This window comes from Physcomitrium patens, chromosome 20, assembly GCF_059467195.1.
Source record: "Physcomitrium patens ecotype Gransden chromosome 20, ASM5946719v1, whole genome shotgun sequence".
Classification (NCBI taxonomy): domain Eukaryota; kingdom Viridiplantae; phylum Streptophyta; class Bryopsida; order Funariales; family Funariaceae; genus Physcomitrium; species Physcomitrium patens.
Genome location: NC_143429.1, coordinates 9,140,625 through 9,168,456, shown reverse-complemented (window position 1 = coordinate 9,168,456; position 27,832 = coordinate 9,140,625). Strand labels below are relative to the sequence as shown.

General features: G+C 30.4%; 1 protein-coding gene and 1 long non-coding RNA gene across 2 annotated transcripts; one reads left to right on the top strand and one right to left on the bottom strand.

Moving 5' to 3' along the window:
* The first annotated feature begins 389 nt into the window (after positions 1–389).
* LOC149987288 (uncharacterized) lies at positions 390–1,693 on the top strand. Its single transcript, XR_016499049.1, has 2 exons — positions 390–718; positions 1,597–1,693. It is a non-coding gene; the product is annotated as an uncharacterized LOC149987288 (long non-coding RNA).
* A 16,074-nt stretch (positions 1,694–17,767) lies between these two features.
* On the bottom strand, positions 17,768–21,674 carry LOC112273112 (prolycopene isomerase, chloroplastic-like). The gene is given in 3 exon segments (XM_073529212.2): positions 17,768–20,075; positions 20,077–20,357; positions 20,874–21,674. Coding segments are annotated over 2 exon segments (1,650 nt in total). The 5' UTR covers positions 20,331–20,357; positions 20,874–21,674; the 3' UTR covers positions 17,768–18,679.
* Between the last annotated feature and the right edge of the window lie 6,158 nt (positions 21,675–27,832).

Sequence of the window (27,832 nt, the reverse complement as noted above, 5' to 3'; positions counted from 1 at the left end):
TTGCTGCCCAAAGAGCACCTCCCTCCCGCCGTCCCCGCTGCAATGGTGCATGAGCGGTGCGCATAACCTGGCAGCAGTGTGAGTTGGGCTGGAAACAATCTACAGTGTAGTAGTTTTTCCTCTGTCTGTCCGCTTTGAGAGAGGGAGACTGACGCCATCTCTGAGTCACCCAGGACGCAAATAGGCTCATAAAAGACGGGGCATGGCATTCTCGTGCTGTTAATGTGATAGCCACATGTCCTTCCTCCTCCTCGCCTTGCAATCTCGGGGACCACAGCTCCCCTCACTCTGTCCTCTCCCTGCTCTTGCCCCCCCCCCCCCAACCCCCTTGCCTAGATTTAGGGTTATGGCTCCCCGAACCACCGGGTCCCCTTCACACTGCAGCGCCTGACTATACATTGTCTGCCCGCCGCATCCCAGTTACCTTACACACGAAGGGATGTGGGGCAGGTGCCCAATTCGGTCCTTTCTCAACTGGACTAAGTTACTGTTCAGGCTCTCTGTCTCTCTGTGTCTGTATCTCTTTCTATTCCTGGTCTACCTGACAAGTGAATTGTTCTGCACCCCCCCCCCTCCTTTAAATTTTTTCATTATACTACGATAATAACATGGATTTCGTGAGGTGCGCGATGCGGATGCCATTCCCACGAGGTCATGTGGAAGCTGGCCATTGGGGAACCTCCTGTAGGCTGCCATGCATTCCCAGTTTAAAATACATGTAACTACTGTTATTGTATATTAATCGCATTTTTCGAAATAAAAAAATATATAAATTTCGGGCTTGGAATGAAGTGAAATAGTTGGCTGATAATAGATAGGAGAATTGAAAATAAACCGAATTTACAAAATATTTTAAAACCTACTTGAAATCCGCCCACAGTGTTAACTTTTGGACGTAACACATAATACTTGATATTGTTCACTCAATATGAAAAGAGATATCTTTTGAACTTGTGGATCTTGTAAATAGATTCAACACATCTCTTTGTGTCTTGCAATCTTTTAAACCAACTTGAAAACTCCAGAATGCCACACACAAAACTTTCACCCCAACACCCCCCCCCCCCATGTTTCAACTGTAAGACATCAAAATGCAATGAAATAAATTAAAACCCAACTCTTGGTATTTAACTTTTAAAAAATCCAGACTTTCATAATTTTGTTCCTAACACTAACAATGGCTATCATATGTTTAATTCTACTGCACAGTATAAAATTTTCAAGAGCATCATCAAATTTTTTAAATTTTTAACAATGATTGAAATTGTAGTAATTGCAACATAGCTTGTCAATTTCCATTAAACTATCAACAATGTGCCACCAATACATAGTTGTTGATAGCAAATGTGTGACAGCATGTATCTTGATTTTAAAATTAGAAATAAACAAAATCAAATCAAAATCAAAATCAAAATTTAAAACATTTATATCATCAGTAAATCAAAGTTAGAAAGTGAACACTCATCATAAATATTGTAATCATTGTTACCAGTTGACTGTACAAAGCAATCTGAACCAAATCAATGTTCATCTTGTTGCACAATGTCTTGCACAACTGCAACCAAAGCTAACAAGTGTTTTTTTTGTGAAAAACAGGACCTTTCTTGAAATGAATATTCATCAAACAATCTACCACTCCCTTGCTAAACTATTGTGAAGAAAAGAAAGAATAAAAAAAAAGGACCAGGTGAAATTCACAAAGGAGTTGTATCTTATAACCGTAATCTATGGTTGCGAAAAGAGAAATGGCCAACATAATGTATCCAGTAAAGTATGAAAACTATTAAAAGTAAAATGTATGAATTTTAGTTTTTATGTGTCCGAATTAGTATTTTATGTTAAGAAATTATAGGATTTTTTCGCTCTAAAAATAAACAACATATTATACAAATTGAACAAAATAAACTTACAATTACTAGCAATTTGTTTCAAATTAGCTTAGAATTATTTGAGATTGACAGCTTTTTCTTTTTATTTATTTATATATATTAATTTTAATTTCAACTGGTACAACAAGTAGTAGAGACAATGGTAAGTATTGGTGAGTGACAACCATGCTATGGATGAGGTCCAAGCTTCAAACACCCATGCAAGTGGGGAGGGACCAATCATCCTTTCCTTGGGTACTATTTAACACATGCACTACACTGTTTACAACCTAAGTATTTTCACTTGGACATCATCCTCATTGTCCTTGACCTAATAAAGTAAATGAACATGCCAAAAAGGAATTCAAATTTACCCTAGTTCTTAATAGTTTAGCAATAGTTTAGCAAGGGAGTGGTAGATTGTTTGATTCCTGAGTGCACACCCCTCATTTTTGCTGGATTTTGTCTCTTTCCAAGTAGTGCTCATACATTCACTTGGTGGTGGTGGTCCATTTTCCAGGTGTTCATTGGTAATGTGCCCACAAATGCCTGTAGAAAGGGCCTTACAAAGTTGCCTTTTTCCCAAGCTAACCACCAGAAATTGATTGTGCTACAGAGAATCACCCTGAGAGTGATAAATAATGGCTCAAATAAATCCCCATATCAATAAGTCCAAGCATTTGTATATTGAGATAGAAAGAACACATTTTTTTTTTTTTTGCACTTCTTTTTTCGGGGAAATAGTTGTCAGGTGCACAAAAAGAGGAAGCATCAAACCATCACAGTCTACCTACAAAGGAAGCAGACAGATTTTCTGTTTCATAAGCTGCATTAGAATAAAGTTGATTAGTTAGCAGGGTGTGGGCAATTCCCCTTCTTCTATCAAAAGAATTTCATCAATCAATGTTAGGAAGGATTGGAAGAGTGTTTTTAGCAATCTTGTGCATATCACCAAGCTTCTATAAACAGCCAAAATATTTTTCTTTCTTTGGCTTTGGCATTAATGAGTGGTGTGAAAGTGCCGTCACCATTCCCCAAGAAGAATGTTCAACTGTGCCCCATCAATTAAAAAAATAATAAAACAACTATTATTAAAAGATCGCCCAGGCGGTATTTTGGTGCAAAAATCTATATCAAAACCAAATTTTGTTTTTGGTTAAATAAAACATAAAATAAAATGAGAAGTAGATAGCGATTTACATTGGATTCTGTGATTGTGGGTCTAGCATCAAAATAGGTGCATCCAGTAGGTCTTGAGGCACAAATTTGAGTACATTCAATTCTGATCACACCAACACAATGGTGCCAAAGAGAACTGCCACGTCAGCCAAACACCCAATCTCAGCGCCACCTGGATTGGAACAACAATCTAGCATGGCAGCAGATTCCTAATTCATGACGTCATCATCTGTCAGCTCATAACTCCACCAACAACTCATAGCTTGGAGCCCCCCCCCCGCCCCACACATTTTTTAGTTACATTATTTCAGTCTTTGCTATGTAGGGATTATTCCTTTTTCCTTTATCTTCAACTTTATACATCTTTTTCCCCCCGAGCTTTTTTCCTTTTTTTGAAAAGGGATGGCGGAGCAGATACAAGTAGGGAGCCAGTTGTGAAGAGATAGGAAAGGAGTATCTGATTCACGTCATCAACAGCAATCCCCATAACAACATTATATCCTCCCCTTCCGTCCATCCTTCCTTCCAATCCACCAAAAGATCCCTCGATGGATGATTATTAAAATAAATGACACTCCTGTTCTAATAATAACCCATTATGGGACACCCACAGGGCTCCCAAAATATCACCAAAAGAGAGAAAGTTGGAGGCTTGAGATTGGTGGAAAGCGTCTCGTCGGTAAAGACGGTGACGTCAGCCTCAGCTTAATCTTCACTGCAAACAAAAGAGGAGGATTATCCCAAAATGCTTGCCCATGGGTGCCAGAATCCAGATCATTGGGGCACCACGACGGATTCAAGTATTCATCCGACCGTTCAGCAGCTTTCGTCGCCCCAGACGACGAATGTGGGAAGAAGAAGTGAGGATGTCATCCATTGTGATGGGAGGAGGATTGGCTGCTAATTCCAATCACAACATAATTGTGATTGAGTGCCCTTTCTACATCTTGTACAGATGGCAAAGCACATGTAGCCCATGGCTGAGTGAGTTAATTGGCTGTGGTGTGTGCATTCTGGTTCCAGCAAATGGGATGGGTGAAAGTGGGTGCAGTGAGAGAGGAAACTGGTTTCACGTTGCACTCATGCACACCAAATCCAATCAACATTGTTGACTTACAGACCATTGGGAAAGTGCAGTTGTTTAGAGGAATGGATAACTGTAATGAATAGAACTTCATTGGTTTTTCTAGGTCAGACGAGGGGGGGGGGACTTTGTCTTGCTCCCAGTTCCTGAGTGACAGATGTTTGTTAGGTGGCATCCTCTGCAATCACAGCAAGGATGGGATGCTCCAGAAGGGGGAACATCTACCAGTACGTTCTCATTCATTGTCTTCCTTTCTCATCAATCTTAATTTTATTTTATTCGTTTCTGTTATGGTTCATGTTGTGGAATTAGAGGGATTTTAGTGTCTAAAACAGTTTTGAGGCATAATTGTTTGATTGGTTTAGTTGGAAACACCATAGAATTGTTGTTGTATACTAACGTAAACCCATTCTGTGAAGCATTGCAATCCATGGCACATCTGTCAATTTCTTTGTTCATCTATGCTCTCATGTTCCCATGTTTTCCCACTTTCCCAGTGTTCCCCACATTTCCTTTTTCTTGGCCAATTAGAAAACTTATTTACCTCTTTCTGTTGTATCCAAAGTGTCTTACATAATAGATTTATAACTGTAAAATAAAATTGACCTAATAAGCATATCCCATGGAAGCTTTGTGCATACAGTATGTAGTACAAACTATGAGTTACAATTGTGCTTAGGATAGAGATATGAATGGTTGTGAATATAAACAGAGGAATTTATAATATATAAAAAGAAGAGTGGTTTACTTCGCCAAGGGATTTCAACTATGAGTTGATACCTTTATTTTAGAGATAAGAATCCTTGACAAACACAAGAAATTTGATGAGAATGACAACCAAGTGAAAACATGTTTATTGTTTTTGTCAATTTTAGATGCAATTGAATGATTACATATCCCTCAACTAAGGCTAGAATAATTTCTATACATGATTTTGCTACATGGATGGTAATAAATCTATAGAATATGAATAGGGATGAATAGAAAGAAGGAAGGAGATGACTTCAATTTAACAACCATTAACAAGTCTTGGACAAATACACTAAAAGGCTAATAAGGAAGAAGTTTATCCACATGTTTCAAGTATTAAGCTTACAAGTTTATGTCAAAATTTGGTGCACAATCCAATGTGTATTTAAGAAGATCCACACAAGATTGTTGTTGTTGTTGTTGTTGTTGTTGTAGTTTTTTTTGCTGTGTTTCTAAGCTTTTACGAAACTTATATTTATGAGATAACCACCTAAAATTCTTATAAAAGTTACGAGGACATTATATCTTTGGAGAGATTAAAGGACATTATAGAATAGTTGTATTGAGAGTAAACTCAAGGTTGTTGAAGAATGTGAATAATATTTGTTTGAATTTGGAAAACATTTGCGGTTGATTATTTATTACCCAATGCAAAACTTTGTGAAGACTTTGGCATAAAAGACTGTCGTCCCTAATGTGGAAAGCTTTGAAATAATTGATAATAACAAGCAGATTTAATTATTATTTATTATTTATTTATTTTAATTTTTCTTTTATGATTAACAAAGACTAATCTTTGTAAGCAAGCAATTTGAAGATGGGCATAATCTTATGGATTATAACATCTAGAAGGAATCAATGTTGTATTTGATTTTGCATCTTAGAGGTGATATGCAAATATTTCTAAAGACACTGACTAACATGAAGATTATGCTTGATGTCAAGAATTTGTTTATAATTTATAATGTAAAAAAAAGCACAAATGTGACTTTTCATGACTATAATGAATTCTTGTATTGCCATAAAATAATTTGTATCTAATCTTAGTTGTTATATTGACTTAAAAATATATTTTTCTTTTAAATTTTAGTAGCAATTATGCAACATACTCATATTATTACCTTCTAGGAAACCATTGCTAAGGATACCAATGCATTAGAATTTGACTTTTTAAGATATGAGTAGACTTTCTTTGAAGTGAATTCATACTTAATAAAAATTCTACACTTTCTCTTTGATTTAAAAAAATATTTTTTTAGTGGAAATATTAATGAGGTGAGGTATTTCAAACATAACATGTGCAAATTATTTAGCCAACTATCAACTAGAAGACACTATTCTTATTTCTTGCTGATTTGTGAGGATTTGTGGAAAAATACTTTGTATGTTGTTTTACTATCATCTAATATAGGCTTTTTATTAATAATGTTATGAAAAACATGCAATCTTTCCTACAAATATTGTCTTCCACTCACATCTCCAAATCTAAATAGTTTTTTAAAAAACTATTTAATTTAAAGATCTTAAATGAATAGAATTACTTCTCATTATTGAAGTGGTGTATGTAGAAAGTAGTATGCAATTATGCTCAAAGCATAGAATTTTTAATAGTCGGTTTTGTCACTATTTTGATAATAAGAGAAAAAATTACTCTAATTTTATTATTTATAGAGATTAAAATTAAATTTTGGATAACAAAGTGACTAATTTTTATACTTGTCAATATTTAGGCACCATATTTTGTAATTAGAGGAGAAACTATGCTAAAAAGGACTTTATGTTAAGCAATTAGCAATATTAAAAGAATAGTTGAAAGTGCTTGGAGTAGATTGGCAATTGGTGTTCTACATACATTAATAGGGCTTGATCAATTAGCAACTCCTATACCTCTTTGCAGTAATCAATCAAAGTTAGAGCATGTTTTTATAGACATTCTATGGAGATGGGGCAACAATGAACATCAAATCATCTTTTACATTGTGTTCTTTCCACTTACAAACATATATACCTCTATTATATTGATTCAAGCCGTTGCCACTATAAGTTTTTATTGCCTCAAGCTTAAGCTACATGTCTGTAAATAAAAACAAGTTTCAATTTAGATCTAATTTCTATTTTTTTTATACATTTTTATATTAGAGTTTTTATTTTTCATTATAGGTTGTATCTTGACATCATCTTAACATATGCAATATGTATAGTGGAACTCACCTTAATTAAAATTAGTGGAATGAGAATCAAAGAGACTCAAGAAATTAATGCAACAAGATTAGTTTTAACTAATGAAGAAATGTCAATTGAATTCGAGAAAGTAATTATTGAATTTACAACATATATTATTGGCATTGAGTATGCACTCTAGCTTGATGTATTCTTAATAATTATATACATGTTATTGCTACCAATATGAATATTTGTGGCTGCATTTTTAAGCATTGTCTTGTTGAATAAAGTCTTAGCTATAAGTATATACAATGCATTTGTGATTTGTGTCAATCAAGCCTTGCAAAAAATAGGTCCTTAAGTTAATGGATCTCCTCATTCTTGCATCTTTTTCAAAAACCATAGCTCTTAGCATTGGATTTTGCTTGCTAAATTATTTGGTATTAGACTCTTCTAATCTATATTTTGCTATGAACTTATAGCTACCACTTATTTTGTCTATTGACCATTGTATATTGCACTTATATATATATATATATATATATATATATATATATAAGTGCAACAAAGAATTAAAAATTTCAATTTATTCCTTTCTAGAATTAAAAATTCACTGATTTTAATTAAAATTTTAAACACACATCCCCTTCGTAAATTTAAATAATTACCTGAATCCAAGACCTTAAAATAGTATTGCAAGCTGATTAAATATCATGAGATGTACAACATAGTGGGGTGTTTGTGTGGAAGGAATGAAACCAACTGTTAAAGTCGATGTAATCTTTTAATTCATATTTTTCTAATTGGTTTAAATTATACGCATTGATGATAGGGGAATTCTATTCGAAATACAAAGTTTCTGTGTACGAAAATGTTTAGGTCAAGTTGTACCAGAGCTGTATGCAAATAAATGGAATAAGTATAGTGGGTTCTACATCAGTTAATTATTATGATAAAAATTGAAAATTGAGATCAAGTATGTTGTGTTAATTTTAGTTACATTCCATGTTGCAAATTTCATATAAATTATTATTGGTAAAATTTCACACAAACATACACAAACACACTTCAAAGAAAACACAAAAACCAAAGGAAAGAGGATGTAACTTTGAAGGTTCAGTTTAAATGATTAAAATTCACTGAAAAGTTTGGTTACAAAAGCATACTTATACATATGTATATATATATATATATATATATATATATATACTGGATTAAGAGTACAAATAGTTCAATGAAATCTACCCGAAGGGTACATACAGAGCAAGAATTTTGATATTTTAAAAATTGCTATGATTAAAAATAGAACACAAGAACACAAGATTACCAAATGACATAAGAAATCATTTACAATTGTAAGTAATATATTTACATGAAAGTAAATCAATTGAATAAATAATTGTCAAATCACAATTTCGGGCATTATCATTGGCAGGAAAATTTTATATAAGACTTTGAATATAAACAGAAACCATATTATATATTAAATATTGTATGTTGATCTTTTTAATAGTATCCTTTAGAAAAAAATGTAAATATGAAAATTTTCTCAAATATTTATTAATATATACCAATGATCTATCTTTTTCTTTGACTTTCCATATTTTTATCCAATGTAAACATTTTAAAAAAAAAATCGTGCAATTTTTTGTGTGTATGTATAGCATTCTTCTAATATCTTAAATGAAATTTTTTCCTGATGTACTTTTAAAAAACAAATCTCAGTTCATTGTTAACTTGTTAGTAAAACATCGAAAGCTTAGTCAACAAGTTGTAATGTGTGTAATTAGATTTAAAGAATAATATTTAAATTTACTATTTTTATTATCTATTAAATATTATTTATAGGATAAATTTTAATGATTAATAACTCTACTAATGTTAAAACCTCTAAGTTTATTTTTCTTTTTTATTTTAAAATAACACAATGGTTTGTTTATATAAATTAGATATACAAATATAAAAACAATTGATTAACTAAAATTTAAAAGATTATACTTTAAGTTTAATATAAAATAATAATAATAATAATTTAAGGACATAATAACATAGTTTTTGATATTTTAAAATCATGCCAACATTAGATTATGAATATATTTTTGCTTGTAGTCACCATAATTCTATAGGAGTCTTTACACCTTAAAGCCCATTTTAGAACCTATATTTTCTACTCATTGAAGGTTTTATTTTGGAATTGGTCTTTAGAGATAATATAGAATGATTAGGGACTATTTAATAGATTATATAATTTTTTAAAATGTTATATTATAGTCTATAATACACAAACCCATGTCTAAAATTCTACTTACTTATTTAATTTATTGGGGTTATTATTTTATTTTCCCTCTACTTAGATAATAGAAAAAGAAGCTTCGTTTTACTTTATTTTTTTCATTTATATTTTATTTATACATGCAATATAAAAATCCATACTTTTAAATGAATAAAAAAAATCCTTCCATGTAAAATTATACAAGAACATAAATTTTTAGAGATTATTAGTTCCAAATGCCATTTAGTCTATCTTGTTAAATCTTCTTCTTCAGTTACTGTTTTGACAGAAGAAATTGACTTGAATTGGATTGGTAACACCTTCTGATGTTGGAATACATTGTGGATTACTGCAATCTTCCCCCTCTTTGGTTGCTCGAATTTGTGGAAGATTCACTTTTAAAATTTTAAAATTTTATTGTTTTCTATGTATTCAAGTTTCACAATTTATGCATATATATATATATATATATATACACACTTGTCTTAGAAGCCTTTAAGGTTTTAAAAGCAAGTTTTCAACAATCTTGGCTAAAATTTACCCCCCACAATGTTGTAAATAATTTTTCATGAGAGTAATGAAGATTTGGTGGAAGAGAAAGTGTACAATTTATGAGAGGGAGGCAAGTGGTGTTTGACTCAATTCCAGCCACTTCCCTTTGGACACATGCCTTCACCTTCAAGAGCAAGTGGATAAACAAATAAAAATAAAAACAATAATAAAATAAATCAAGGGCCTTGAGGCTATTGTTGTTGATGTTATTGCAAGGCTAAAAGGTTGAAGGCTAAAAGCCAACAAAAAGCAGCCCACATAGTGGTAATCACAAAGCATAAAGATATATTGTTAAAGGCTCAAGAGCTCCATGTGGGGTTGGAATGATACACATGAACCCCACACAGCCCTCCCTCCAGTCCTCCCTCCAGGCCTCCCTCCAGTCCTCCATTCCTACCTCCCTCCATCCATATATACCTTCATCCATCCATCTATCCATCCCTCCATCCGATGCTCCCTTACAATTGTGGGTGTACCCCCCATAAAAGGACCCCCACTCAAAATAGCACAACAACAACAACAAAACATGGCTGGGAATGGGAAAAAATCTCATCAAACTACAATGTATGAGATGTATAGAAAAGGCATTCCTTCATCAGGATCTCATGCATGGCCTTCCCTTCCTCCTCTCCTCACACCGTCACACTTGTTTGCTTGCATGCATGATAAGCCCTGCTGGTCCTTCCCTTTCCCTGCACCTTCTTTATAAGGAAAAAAGGGATGGGGTGTCTGTGTGTACATGTGACAGTGTTGCCAATTGTCCACTAAGCCTTTTTTCCCTTCTAAAATAACTTTTCTCTTTCACTTTCTAAAGTTTTTCTTTTTTTTTCCAGACAAGTGTGGGTTGACAATGGGCTGTACCCAGGAGAGGTGCAGTTGGGCCAGCCCCAGGGTGGGCATGGGCTGGCACTTGGATGGATGGATGAATGAAGTCTCTGGTAGATAAATAAGTTTACACAATGGTCCCACCCACCCAATCACGGATGGATGGACCCTTCTTCTACCTCTTCTTCTACATCACCATGGATGAAACTAAAGTTGGATGGATGAAGTTGGATGGGACCAATGCAGTATGCAAGAAGGAAGGAAGGCAGGGCCCCTCCCTGAGGGTTGACCCAGCCTAGCACTGTGTCCAAATCCAGACACACACACACACACACACACATATATATATATATATACTATATATATACTATACTTACTTAATACTGTGTACCTTTACTCCACTCCACATGAGAGAGAGAGAGAGCATGGTTGGCAGGGCAGGGTGAAGAGGTTTGTAGGACAAGGATGACCCCACCTATTTGGATTCCAACAAGTCTACACCCCCCATTAGAAATGATGAAGAATATATCACACAATATTCTCTTCTCAACCATCCAATTCATTTTATGGATAATATCTCATGCATAGTTTGACCTACCAAAGGATTCTACTCACCGTGGGTTGGCCTCACATCAATCCACATATCATTTCAAGGACACAACATGGAGTTGGAGTTGTAGTTGTCTACTACATAGCAAGGGAGCCAACCCATTCCCCCCCATTTCTGACCTATAGGATGTTGTATTTTTATCATCTTGACATGATAGTAATGATCAGATTTGACACCTTATGGATTTGCATTTTGTCTCAACTCCATGGCACCATTGAGTAGGAAATTAAAACTTTTCATGGCAACTCAAAAAAAATCATGTGGATTTCATCAGTTTATAATAAAGTAGTTGTTGGTGTATTAATACAACATAGTTTGTGTTATTGAATTAATATCTTTTGCATGTAAATTTGGTTAACAAAGTTGATGGCATTGAATAGTTTTGGGTTGCATGGTGACATCAGTGATGATCAATTATATCAACTATAATTGTGATGTTTATTGAATGTTAACTTTGTAAAGCAGTGAGACATACATAATTGGTTATACACATGTTTTTGGAGTTCAATGTTATGATTAACAAAGATTACAACACATGGAATTAAAAATAATTATTAGTATTATTTCTACCCTGTGTGATTTGTAAGATGAATGCCAAGTATAGTCATAGGTGTATAAATAAAGAAATAAAGATATCATAGTATTTACAAGTTTATGTTCTTTATTTACCATGATATTTGTACCACATTTGCTCTATATTGGTTTTTGTGACCTTTGTTCAAAATCCTTTAAAATTAGAATGGTTACTTGGCATTAAATTACAAATACATCACAAGTAGATGAAGAATCATTATTTTACTTCTACTTTTTTTCTTCTTTCAAATGACTAGCTGCTGTTACTTTAAGGAGTCTCCTAGACTTTTTGTTTTTTTTGCTGTATAATCTTTTGTATGAAATTGATTATAGTAAATTGATTGTAAAATCTCTTGTAAACTATTTACGTTTGCATTTTTTTTTTTTTTTTTTTTTTTTTTTTCTCATTATTACTTAGAAAACCATAACTTGTTATATTTCAATACTAATAGTCTACAAGGCCTTAAAAGTTATACAAAGATCTATTTAAAAACAATTATAACACTATATATGAAGGACTTAAATCTTAGTATTTTATATTTTCTAATAAATGTAAGCATGTATACATATATAACTATTTAAAAAATTTAAAATTTAAAATATGTGTTCATTCATTTCTAAAATAAAAAAAAAAATACATTATCTTTTACTTCCTAAAACAATAATACATAGCTTTATGATTTAAATTAACTTTGTATCAATTTTTTTATTCTTGTAAAAACCGTAGTCCAATATCACAAGCCACTGGAATTAAAACTTATGAATCAAGTATGATAGGCTTAAAGTTTTTTCATCTAATATGTTTTCTTAGATTGTCTCTCATGCAACTTTTTCTCTTTTTGACTTGTCTTTTGTGAACTAACCAGTTGAATTTGAACCTGAAAAATGATTTTCATTTCATTTCTTCTCATAAAATAATTCGCAAAACTAGAATATTAAAAAATACACCAAAATGAGAATAAATATATGCTGTCCAAATTAATCTCATTTACTTATTTTCAGTTATTTAATCTTTTCATCACTAATATATATATATATATATATATATAAAAATAAAAACTATAAACACACTATAAATAAGTAAAAATTCGTAGACATCCAGTCAAGGTGATAATCAAATGAATGTATTTTGCAAGTTTATGGCAATCCTTCAAGTTGAGGCATTATTTAGAGTCCATTTAAAGTTTCTCATTTGAAGGTCCCCTACCACTATTGGATATCTTAAATCTACTCAAAAGTAATGGTCACACTTCAAATCCTTTGCCAAGTTTAGTTTTTTCTTTCTCTTCAAAATTGAATTAATGACTTTTTCCACACCTTGCATGTCTTTTTATTTCTGCAATCAGAATGTTGGTTCTACAAACCTAGTCCTGCATATTGTCCAATGCCCTTTCTTATCTTCAAAATGAATTATTCATATCAATTTTTTTGGTTGAACACTCTCAACAATTCCAGTCATTGCAGACAAATGGGGTATGACCACAAAAATTTAAGTTCCTTTTGAAATGTTATTATTACTTTTTTTTTTTTTTTTTTATTTCACTTACCTTTGAAATCCAACACATATAAATTATCTTATTCATCTTACATATTAAATTTTAGAGGATTTAATTTAGTATTTTCAAAAAAATTAAGATAGTAGCCTTTAATATGAATCCACTCAATGATGCACTCAAATTCAGAAATCCAAATACGAGTTTTTGTCTTGCAAAGGAAAATCTTGAATATCAGGTTGTTGCATCATGTGAAACTATTAAAAAGTAAAAAATGAAATATTTTACTTCTAGAATATTCTTTTAGCCTAATATGAAAATCTATATTTATTTATTAAAAATTCTAAAATTTAAATAATTTCATTAAAAGAAACTACCCTAGAATATGAGATGTGGGTGTGCCATTTAAATGATGTATAAATCAATTTTACATATTTAAGTACATACAATATATATATATATATATATATATATAGAAAAGGTTTAGAAATAGAAATTAGTTGATTAATTTAAGGTGGTCAAATTTATTTTAATTAATTCTTTGACAGAACTACCTCAAAATGAAATAAAAATTAAATATGGTAATGAAGTTTAATTTTTCAATTCTGCCAACCATGTTTAAGTGTGTAAAATATTTAATATTTAATATTATTTTATTTATTCTTATTGGTAAAGTTCTGGTTGACATCTTAATATTTTCATAAAAAACCAAATGGAATGTTTATACAGTTTTTAATTTTTTTTTTTTTTATTTATTTTTCCAAATCCATCCATATTTATCTATCTATTGAAGTTTTGGATTAAATTATTTTTATCAACAAAAGACTAGATTTATACACCTAAAACCAAAACACCTGATCTATAGTAAGAAAGAAGGAAAAAGACCAATAATAGATACTTTTATAAAACAAAGAGTTCTAGGATGGCTGATATTGAGTACAAAATACTAGAGAGGTTTGGTGAATTTAAAATACAGTAGAATTTTTGTTAATTATTGATAATTTTTTGACATGTTCCTAATTTTGTGTGTGTATGTATAGATATATATATATATATATATCTCTGTTTACACATAAACTTATAAGAATGCCATGTAAAGACAATAAGGCTTGCAGGCTAAGTATCAAAGTTGCATGATGCTTTTGTAATAGCTCTTTGAAAGTAATTAATTTATCGAAAAATCAATTGAGCCATTTAGTAAAAATTCGTGAAAACTTCATAAAAATCAAATTCTTTTAGTTTTATGAAATAAATATTCTTAAGATGCTTCATTGTAGACTTTCAATATCAATTTTTTTTTAATAATATTTTTTTTGGTGTGAATAAATTATTTTCAAAATTTTAAATTAAAGTAAATAATTTTAATTATTTTGCAAAATTATCACATGAAGTATTTTAAAAAGTTTCAATCTTCTTATTACATTTAAATACTTACTTCTAATTAGAACAGATAAAAACATTATAACTTCTCATAATGTTAAAAAATATTTTAAGTAAAATATTTTAGTCTATTTTAGAAAGGAATATATATATATATATATATATATTTTCTTTTCAGATCATATTTTAAATCAGTTTAATGGATTCTGTTTTATTTTCTTTTTATAAAAACTATTTTTGACGATAATGTCAAAAAATAAACTTTTTTGTAGCAACTATAATCTTTGTACTACTAACAATCTTTATTCTGATCATCTCCTATGATTTCTTTTAAAGTTCCTAAAGCTTGTAACACAACTTTAAAGAATTAAAAAAGCCTTTTAGAATAAAAAATATAGGAATTTAACTTAGTCTATGTTTTTAGAAAATTCATCATTAAAGATGGACTTTGTAAAATATTTATGATTTTGCATTTGTATCTACTTTGTAATCAATAGCACCTTGTTATTTACTTTGATTTCTAAGATTTAATATATGCTAGAAAACCAACACAACCACGTGCAAATTTAAAAGATAGTATCTCACTAAGCTGACTTACATAGTGGTGGTTGCTAAATGCTTCTAATATCTTCTGTTCCACATACACATCTATTTAAATAACAATTTCTCTATTACTTTTATACAACTTCTTACAACATAGAATTTCCTCCACAGAATTTTATTTATAAAAGATCTTATCTTGACAACCCCAAACCAATACTTGAATATAAGATTATATATATACATATATACATATATATATATATATATATATATATTTACATTAATATTAATTACAACATTTCATGTCATCTAATTTGCATCTTGTGTTCCACTTTGCTGAATCATCTTCTCATAATTTCAACCAACTACTTGCAAAGCACAGCTTCAACTGCATCGAGAAGATATCTATTATCTAGATTATTATTAGTTGCCATAATAATTATTTTCTACAATTAATGATTTACTTGGATAGCTTAAGGAGAATGGAATTTGGGATTTGGCATTATGGTCAATTGTAATCATAAAGAGCATTTTGATTTACTATTTTTTCAACTTCATATTAAGTTATTTTTTGTATTCTGAATGGTCAAATGTGAAACGTGATTGTTAAATTAAAGAATTCTTTACTACACAAGTGGTCATTTTTTAACATTTGACTATAACTCCTGAAAACTTCAACTAATCAAACAATAAAATAAGTATATCGTAAAATTCTTCTATAGAAAAAAATAAAAAAATAAAAAAAGATTAACAACTTGATTGGTATAGTTTATTTTTAAAAAATAGTTGAGATTCTCTTTACTAACTTAATTGGTGTACTTTGTCCACTTATTTATTTGTTTATTTAAAAATAAAACCATTTAAATAGCTTGGTTGTTGAGTTTTATTCTAACTATTTATAAGAAGATATATTTTGAGGTTTTAAAAAGAAAATAAACCAAAAGATCAAAATATTGACTCTTCTTCTTGTGAGTATCTTAAGTAGAAATAAAATCAATATGACCTTAAATAATTTCAAGTGGATTATCAAATCTTATTATTCTTTTGGATAAAAAACATTTGAATGTTTTATTATCACTATTTGATTACTTTGTTGGATTCTTGTATAGTAAAAACTTACTATGAATATTTTATCTTCTTTGCATAAATATATTTATTCAAATTTGATATATAAGAATATATATATATATATATATATATATATATTTGAGATTTTTGAAATACAACTTAATAGTATTTAACTTATGTCAAGTTCATTTTTGTTGTTATTTAGTTTCAACTTGCATTTAATTGCCACAATAGCAAGTTAGTTGAAATCTTAGAAATCATAGGAATTGTATTTTACTTCTACTCATAACAACCTCATATTATGAGATAATTTAGAGAAGTTTATAAAAATATATAATTTTATTAAGATAAGAATTTCTAAGTTTTTAAAATACTTTTTAAAAAAAAAATAATCTAATTAAAATCAATTAAAAATATTATTATAATGTTAGTAAGGCCAAATTTTAAATTTTACTTAAGACAATTGAATATATGATGTAGTATCATAGCATGCCATTCAATTAATATAAAAGCTTTTTGTGGCTTTTATAGATTAATTTAAAAGCTTTTAAGCTAGTAGGGATTCTATAAAGAAAAAATAATAATTTATTTTAATAAGTTCATTAATATGTGTATGATACATGTATGATTTTGGCTAAAACGTTAGAAGTAAAACGATTTTAAAATATACAATATAAATTGTATTACATTGAAAGTAAAGAACAATAACAATCCTATTGAAACATAAATAAATATGGCATCTAATTATAATATTCTTTTACTTGTGTATAATTGGATAATTGTCATGAAAACATTTTCAAAGATAATTTTAAACTTATAGTTGATATTATAATTCTGACATGTAAAATATCTGATTGTAGAAAGAACGAAAAAAAAATGTGTGCATATATATATATATATATATATATGTATATTTAAAATTGTGAGATCCACAAATTAAAATTATAATAATAGATTTTATTGGAGAATTATCCAACACTGAATTTTAAAGAGTAAAAACCGTAGTTGTATCAAATTGAGTAATACAACTTACTTTTGTAGTACAAAGATAATAAAAACAACTTCAATCATTTGCAATTACATTTATTTTGTAAAATTGGTGATGTAAAACACTATTGAATTAAAGCATGTAATTCTGCTAGGTACTAATTACAGTGTCTTGTGGAAAACTCATGTTAAAATTTCTAGTATTTATTTTAGCTTTTTTCAAGTTGATCTTTTATATTGCAAAAGAACGAACAACTGATTTTAATGTTTTACTCGAAAGACATTCAACAATTTATAAAACACATGTACACACAATCCCAGTTACATACCTACATATACGAAAGAATGAAGAGATGAATCACCGAATTGACTAGCATACAGTAATCTATAACTGGATATCCACCATCTTTAAGAGTACTCTATCAGTCTGAAGATGCCCCGATATGCAGCATTTCCTTAAAAATCAATGCAAAGCAGGCAACATTTCTCAAGCCTCAAAGCATCAGTTTCGCCCACGAATGACAAGCTCAACATCTGATCCACAGCTCTACCAGAATGGGTTAGACTCTATGGAGGAGCTAATCAGTAACAATTCCGCACCTCCCAGGTCCTCATCCTTGCCTAGAATGTTTCTTGTGATTGCTCTTGTTCGAGATGGAAGGAGCCCCATAAAACGTCGATAATTCTCTTGAAAAGGTTAGGATAGTTATACTAAACCACCTGGAATTACGTGGAAGAAATCGTCCAGTTCATGGGCCTAATAACATGTCTCGGAGATTCACTAGGTAGACCCCAGTTTACACAAGAGAGCCCAGCGCTGTGAGAGTACCAAGAAGATTATTGAAAAAGATTGTCAAATCAAGTACCCACTTGTTTTGTACTCGTCATGTACGTTTCTCAGTACGGAGTGAAGTTCAAGTCATGACACATGGCTGGTTGTGAGAGAAGCAGCAAAGCAGCCGTTTCAACAACGATGATGTCAGTTGAACATCTGCACATGAAAGCTGAGGAGAGACACTTCATTCGAATTCGTTTCCGTCGTTGAGGATGGATTCGTCGACGAAGAATCGGCAGTTTCCAGACCAAGTCCCTTTCAAATCCATTGATGCTGCTGTACTCAGAATGCCAACTGCCCTAATTTCTATAGAATAATGCTGAGGGTGTTATTCCCTTGATCTCTATGATATCCTCTAGCTGGTGCTTTGTGGGAGTAAAAAGCCTGGGATTGGTTTGAATGTAACATCTCTTGAAATGTAAGAACGTTTGGATTTCATCAACAACCTCCATTGTGGTTGAGAAAGCCCTCACTTCATGAGCTTCGGATGTGGAACCTTATGCAAGTGTCCGGAACCAGGCTAAGAGAGAGCTCAACCTTTTGTCCAAGACAGTATTCTTTTTCTCAAATCCAAGATCTGCAGCAACACGATGAGCACACATCGTACCAGAGAATGCTACAGCAATGACACCCTGACCTGGGAAACAACTGTCACCCACGCAATACAATCCCTCTACAGCTGTGGTGTTGAAAGGCATACCAAGCAATCCCTTGGGCCACCCAGCTGGTATGGGCCCGTAAGTACCGTCATCCCGCCCCAAATACCGTCTATGTGTTTTAGGAGTGCCAACCTCACGAAACATTGTGGCACCTTTTAGACCTGGAAATAGGGCAGTCTCCAATCTGCTCACAATCTTGTCCGCGACCACATCCTTTTTCGCTTCATAATCAGCTGGAGACAAGCTTTGCCAGTCGTCAATCGACGATGTGGTAAAGATGTGAAGGATATGGCGTCCAGGCGGCGCTAGGGAAGAATCGAGAACAGTCGGAATGCTCACAAAGATTGTCTGATACGCCTCTTCTAGCTTCGACCACTCGCCCTCGAGTACTAGGTGGTGGCATTCTGTGCCGGGGCGGCAGAACCTCCGCCTTCCGCCCATGTGGATGGACAAAAAAGATGGCGACTTCCGGTAGAGATTCTGGAAATTCCTCTCTTCCTGCGGCATGTCCTCCTCCTTCAACAATTTCTGAAAAGTGTCCCATCTGGTCGCATTTGATATCACGGTTTTGGCATGGATTGCTTTCCCGTTCGACAATTGAACTCCGGCTGCCTTGCCGTCCTTTATCAGAATACCCGTCACGTTGGCTTTGTACTGCAAATGACCGCCACACTCCACGAATCCATCTGCGAGTTCCTGTGCAATCCGCCCTACTCCTCCTCTTGGATAGTTAATTCCTCCGTAGTGCCCATCACACATTACTCTGCTGGCGTTGATCATGGGCGTCCGACAGGAACCAGCAGTGCTCACAATGAAGCACTCGGCGTCTATAAAGGCCAATAGGTTGGGGTCCTTCATGTACTTCCTTGCTATGTCGCCTGCATTCAGAGGTGCATAGTACGCAAGGGTCAAGCAGGCGATGGGATCCTTGAAAAACTGACCAAATAAATACAGAGGTTCCTCCAAAGACTTGAGCTCCAACGCATTCAAGGAGTTGTACACCTTCCAAGCCTCGTTATAGAAGGCGCGGATGCCAGCTTCCTCCAGAGGAAACCGGGTGATGAGCTCGGCAAGGAATTTGTCGTACTCCCGGTGCACTCGCAATGACAAACCATCAGGGAGGTGGTAGTGGACAGTTACTGGGTTCTCGATCAGTTCCAATGAGCGTCCCACGGCTGCCAGGGATTTTGTCACCAAATTTATGGATCCCTTTTCACTGAACCCGAACATCACATGAGCCTACATCGAAAGTATAGCCATCCCTTAAGAAATAACTGGAGCTTCCACCAGGGACAACGTATTTCTCGAGAAGTATAATCCGAGCTCCTCGAACTGCCAGTTGAGTTGCAGTGACAAGACCCCCGATGCCGGAACCTATCACTATGGCATCGTATTCCTCTGTTTGCGCAACATCTTTCTGAAAAATTGGTGGGACGTCAGCAGCAAGCACATCTCGGACACTCCCACGAGTTGTTGTCTTCTCAGGCATCTGCAGCTGAGGAAATGAGACACAAAGCTGCGGAGAGAGATGAGCGCTTGTCTTAATAAACGAGCAACAGAGAGGAGATTGTATTGTAATTAATTTGGTAGTGGGGCTTACTAACCTCAGAGGGCCAACATGCGGACTAGAGATGGCCATGGCATGAGGCAGAGGAAAATATTGAGGCGAGAATGAACCCTATCTTTATAATTTAGCTAATTACAGGGCCGACAGAGGAGAGAGAGCGAGAGAGAGAGAAGAGCAACAACACCTGAAGTTCAATCTCGCAATCAAAAAATGGGAACATCTAATGAGAGATCCAATATAAGAAGATCTGCCTCATTAGACTTGGCCAACATTAACGAGAAGAATTGAGTGAAGACTTCAGCAAAACCAGAGGAAAACCGATTTTTATTTTATTTTAATTTGATTTGATTTCTTTTTTGCCTCTATTAAAACAAAAGAGCTTGTCGCACAACCCACAGCAGCACCAGAGCCTTGCACAATCAGAACCAAAGAAGCGCCAGAGAGTTTCTGTAAAGCATAACCTACCGCAAAAACTACAATGTAGCGATTCCTTAGCCTTCACGGCTGCTACCATCCAGAAAACATTCGTGAAGCGTGTCCAGAATTCTAAAACCCACAAACGCAACAGGGTTGGATAAACCTAACTAAGACGGTTTCTTGAGAACAAAGCCTTAGCAAACCTTGGACTCCGGAAACGTTGCAAATGAGCTGGAATGCCCATCATCCTGAAGGCTGCGCTATGCGACCACGACACCAGTGCTCCCCACAACGGAGTCAACTAAACTACAGTGGAGAGAGGAGGGCCATGATCACTTGCAAATCGCAAGCATGACCTCCTCAATCAGGCGACAAGTCACGAAAACCATGCAAAAGGAGAGGATTCACGTGAGAAGGATCGAGGGCCTGCAAATCGTGGCCATCGTCATTGTCGTCAGAGAGCGCCGCCGTCGTCGTCGTCGTCGCAGCCTGGGTCCATGGAATTCATGTCTCAGGAAGAGCGGGTTCAAGGAGGCATTCATTCATTCATTCAGTGCAGGACCGTCGTTGGATCGACGTGGACGAAGAGGGTACATTGCGGAGGAGGACCACGAGTTGGACCCCAACATCATCGCAAAACCTGATTCATTCCCATGGCAACCAACTGCAATTACACCCTCTCTCTCTAACTCACTCTCTCTCACACACACACACAAAACAACAACAATCAACAACAACTAACACGAATCTTAATATGTGTCCAGCACATTTGGGGGCAAGAAAATGACGAAACTCCACTTAGGTGCAGCAAAGCAAAGCCAAAAGCCCCATCTTTGGCTGCTCCTCGGAAGCCACGCCCTCCCTCCCTCACTCACTGACGACGCCGAAGTGGAGCCCCGGTTAGCATAGTAGTAGTTCTAGTATTAGCATTGCATAAGCTTGCTTTGCTTTGCTCAGTGCTCTTTGGAAACCCACCTTTTTTCTTTCATGTTGTTGCAGTGTGTGTGTTCGTGGGTGTCTTAGTCCTCTACCTCTCTCTCTCATGTTAGAGTGCAAACATGAGACAAACTATGTGGCTAACTTCAGAATTGTTTGGATTGGATTGCAGTAATGCAATCAATCTGTAGTTTAGATATTAAAATAAAAAGAACTTTAAACTTAGTTTGAAATGATCTTAAACTACCAAAGGATTACATGTAGTAGTATTAAAAGTATGTGAAATAGCATTGAAAAAAGTTGGTGATATATATTTTAGTTGTCAGATTCTGACTATGTTGCATTAGATATTGTTGTATGTGGTATAAGACTTTATTCAAGGTTTATTTCACCCAAATTTGTATATATATATATATATTTAAGTAAAATTGATTCAAAAAAATTATTAGGATTTGAAGCTTTGCATCAAAGCATACAATGGTTTTTACAATTCTTATTAATAAAAGATTATATCTTCATAAGTTCTAACTAATGTAATAACAACTTACATAAAATAGTCATATGGTTGTTTGTCTTTCACTTTTATTACTTAAATATTAGACTTTAAAGTTGATAAATTTATTTTTTTTCATTATATTTTATATTATACTTTAAATAAGTCTTTGATTTACACTTCTAGTTTGTTATTATTTTATATAATGGATTTTATTTCTTTATTTGTGCTATTATTTTTTAAATTTAATTATAGAATTGAAGTTTGTATTTAAGTAAGTAAGATTTTTTATCTTACAAAAATTTGTACAATGTAAAGAAACTTATGTATGTAAAAATAAGTAGAAGGAGATAGAAATAGTTGCAAAAGATATTACTTTTCTCAAGAAACATATAAAATATTTTTTTAATGTGGATTAGATTTACATATGAATCATATCACTATATTATAATTTATATAATGTCTTTTTGTATTGAGGTTCTAATCAATTAACACAAGTGTATAGATAATGTTAAATAATTAAAACTTTATTTATTTATATTTAATATGAAATTGTACTAAAAAATAAAATTAATGTATTTAAAATAAAATATTATAAGTTATATATATAGATATTATTTTTATGTTTTATTTTAAAAAAACTGTCCCAAATTATAATTTAAAGTTTTATTTGAAATATATTTATTATTTTTAATTATTTAAATAATCTCTAATTTATTATTAATTATTTATTTTCTTACATGTTTGATCTTTAAAATAAATATTTATATTGTTAAAAATAAAGACTGTAAATTTCTTATTTTATTAATATTAGATGAATTTTTTATGAATTTTGATTTTGAAACAATATAGTAAAAATAATCTCATTTTAAATAATCTCACTTTCTAAGAGCTTTGAAAAGATTTTTTTTGAATTGAACGTATGTAATTAATACATTTCGTTGTAAAATTAAAGAAATTAAAGATAGTTTTTATCTAATCTCAATGATAGTTTTAAATACTTATATATGTATATATAATTTTTTTAAATTGATTAATATCTTATGTTGCAAAAATAATATTAATTGTAAGAGATTATTAATTATAAGAAGTAGCTTGTTAAAGAAGAGATGGAAATTATAATAATATTATTATCTTATAAAAACACAAATTCTATACTAAAGGAACTTTAAAAATTAGAAATATAATCTAACATGGGATTGGCTTTCATGTAATAAAAGAATTCTTTATGAATGTCAAAAACCTTACTAATTCTAGAATAAGTAAGGTGTGTAATTTCGTCATAATTAAAACATAAGATAGTAATTATTTCTAATAAATAATTGAGCATTATAAATGATATTAAATAATTTTTAATAGATATATTTGAGAATAGCTATTATTTGTGCATTTAATAAGTATAATAAGAAATTTAGTTTCAAAAATAATTTTTGAATTTATTATCTAATGGCAGTAATTAAATTATTATAAAATAAAAAAGAATTGACTTGAAAAAACACCTAAAAATATTATAAATCTAAATAAAATATAGAAGTTTTTTCTATTCTAAAAAAGATACTTAAACAATTATTAAATAGTAGAATAAAAATATTGGCCTAATTATATATATCATTTATAGGAATTATTTGAGCCAATTATAATATATATATATATATATATATATATATATATATATATAGAATACAAAATAAAAGTTGACATAAGTTTATCTAATCACCTTTTCATGAGTTCTATTTTAACTTATTCCAACTTCAAACCAAAATATATATAAAAATTTAACCTATATTAATTCAAAGATCTTGTAGATTAAGCCAATGTTATTCAAATATGAAGATCATATTAATCTAGAAGTTATTTTTTCTATGTACTCAGAAAGTTTGTGATATTTTACAAATATTTTAGTAAAGATTAAATATTTTTTTAAAATATAAAAAAAATAAATTATAATAGTGAAGTAGAAACAAAGCATGTGACTTTGTAAGATGAGCCACAAAACCAACAAGGTGAAGAACAATTAAAAAAAAGTTCTTGAATGGATGGAAAAAGGTCACTAGATAAGATCAAGAATAAAGAAGAAAATAAATAGAGGCAAAAGATTCAAAGGTTTTTCTAAAACAGTCAAAGAAAAAACACTTAAATCACAAATATTAGAATTTTATGATGGATATAAAATAAAAGTAATTAATCTACCATTACTTCACAAGATTTTCTATGATATCTATTTTTTTCTTATACTAAGAAAAAAGTGATTCAAATCTATATCTTAAAGTATTGAAAAATATACTAGCAAAGATTTTATTGAAGGTTTTAGAACAAATAAATAAGAACTTCACAAAACTATCACATTTGGATGAGATCTAAAAAAATTAAAGAAATTAAAAATAAAAATGTTACAAATTTTGATAGAATAGGAGTAGAATTTTTATAATATTAGTCGAATATTACCAGTAATGACTATCATACAATATTATCTTACAATAGTAAATGATGTTATTGTGAGGAAAAAATTTCAAATAAGTTACTTGGAGACAATATGATACTTTTATGTAAAGAATGAGATAATACTACGCTTAGAAATTGGCAACATATTTTATCACCCAATACACACTATAAGTAATTTTTCAAAACACTTAAAAGATTAAAAATTAAAAATCTTAATAGAAATCACACAACTAAGTTATTTTTTATTTTTTATTTTTCTTTTGGAATATATTTTGGATGATATTCTTATAATACAAGAAACTATCAATTAGTCTGAAAACTCTATTTAACCACTTTTAATTTTAAAAATTAGACTTTTCCAAAGTAATTGATAAGATAGAATAATTTTTTTTATTGAAAGAAATAAATAAAGTGGATTTTTATTTCCACTTTAGGTATGTGAATTTTTTTATTTCTTAAAGATAAGTCATCAGTATATATCTATAGAAATGTAACATATTATTTTGAATAATAAAGAGATATAAGACAAGGTTGTTCACTTGCATGATACCTATAATATTTCATAGATAAAATTTTAAATTTGATTATATATATATATATATATATATATATATATATATATATATATATATATATATATATATATACTTAAAGGAAAAAGAAAATCTTAAGTCAATATGAAAATGATTCAAATCTTACTATTAAAGAATCCTTAATAATTAAATCAATTCACTTCCTTCAATGATTTAACATGGCATTTAAATTAAACATTAATTGGTCTAAGTTTACTATAAATTAGCAATACAAGAAAAATCCAAAAACTTCATTAGTAGATTTGTATAATTAGTGATGGATTGAAAAGAAAGAAGAACCTAAATTATTTAATACTTCTTTTAGCAAAAATATCTCAAAACAAGAAATTGATTAATTATTTGTGGATATAATTTTAAAAAACTTGAGTATTAATATATAAAAATTAATGTAGAAAGTTTTGTAATTACTAAAAATAATATTATATTCTCTCATATATAATATTTTACATATTTTCTTCATCTAATAAAGTGTTATTTTTTTATAAAAAAATATAAAAAAATATTATGAAATCATTTCTAATATCCAACTTCTATCAAGATGGCTCAGAATATTTTTTGCTAATTAGCTTAAAAAAGATTATGACTAGTTGAATATTTAAAAAAGTTACCCACATTATTAACTAAATATGTTTTGAAGCCTTAATAAGTCCAAATTCCAAATTCTCTTACATCATCAAAAAATGTAAACAATTTCTAAATCATCAAATTATTAGAATTAAGATTTTAAATGGATCTTATTTCTAAACCATAAACATAAATTAGAATCTAAGATATATATGGTCAAGAATGGTGAATTTTTTATAAACCAAATTTTTATTATTTTTAATTTTATATAATAAATATCCATTATAAGATGTATATTATTTTCTTACATATTTATTTATATCTACTTTAAAAGAAAAATAAAATTACATAGAAATAAAATATAACATATTAAAGATATATATAATACAAAAGCAAAATACTTTTTTTGCAAGGGAAGAAATAAAGTTAAGATTTGGATCTACAATTGAAGAATTTTTTTTGATGTTATCTAAAAAATAACTCTACAATACCTAAAAAAATACTATTAAAAGGAATGATATTATTTCTATAAGAAGAAAATTAGATTAGTCTATATAATTCAAATAAAACTTTCTTTTTAAAATTAGGCTTTAAAATGAAGGCTTCTATATCCTTAATGATTATAAAATTATGATCTATTATGTATAAATCTAGTATTGTCAAAATTTACATAGAAGAGATAGAATCTAGATTCTTTTATTATAATATTAAATTAACTAAATCTCTCTTAACAAAAATAAAATATTAAAATAATACAAATATAATTTTAAGTTTTATTGAGGTTGATTGAGTAGTTATAAAATTCAAAGATAAAATGATTTTCTTTAGAATAATTGAAAGACACAATTTTAACCCTTAAAATTAGTCATGGAAAAAATAATATAATATTATATCATGTATATTTAAATTAAGACACATACTCTGAAAAAAATAACATTTTTATTGGAACCTAATCTCTTTAAAGCAAAAAAATAAACTCAATATTATCAAAAAGTTAATATAAAAGATATATTGCTCAAATTATAATCCTACTAGGAAGCCAAATTTATATGTATAATTTATCTCATAATACTTATGTCTAATGTTTTCAAGATTCAATTAAATTTAAATAGTATGAATTTCTATAAAATGTGTATATTAAGCTTTATTAAAATATTAATCTATAGATTTTGGAAATGTCATCAAGCCAACACAAAATAAGATTGGTTTACAAATAATTTATATAAATTAACCAAAATATATAAAAATTAAAAATTATGGAATAATTTTCATAGAAACAATTTATTCTTGGAAAATAAATCTTAAGAGTTAAAAGATTTAGATAAATATAAAATCCTTGCTTAAAGATAATTTGAATAAAATGCAATATTATAGAAATAATGAGATATAGAGTGATCATTTAGATAAAAAAAAATCATATGGCAGATTGCTATAGAATATCTTCAAAGAAAAAAAAATTAAGAACTAAACTTAATAAGAAGGCCGTATTGTAAAGTAGTGATAAAGATTTGATAGCAAAATAATTTTTAGAATAAAAATAGATATAAAAATTAGATAAAATTTTAAAATTCCATCAAATGATTTAATATTTTATAAGATTAAAACTAAAAATTAACCAAAAATAAATAGGACTCAAATAGGAGATTTTAAATACCTTATTTTTAGGTGATATTTTTTCAAATTATTCCTTGATATTTTACTAAATTATCTACCTCAAAATGTGAATGATTTTGAAATTGAAATATCAAAAAAGAGGCGGTTCAAATATCAAACATCTTACTGCTTATATCTTATCTCTTCTTTCTTTGACTATATACCATATTGCCTAATACCATACCTTGTTGCTAAAAAAAACAAAAGATTCTCCAAGATCTTGAATTATTTACCAATTTTTTAATTGATGAAGAATTTGATGAAATTTTTAAAGAATACTACTAGTAGGTTGACAACAATTTTTATAACAACTTCTTTGATTTTAA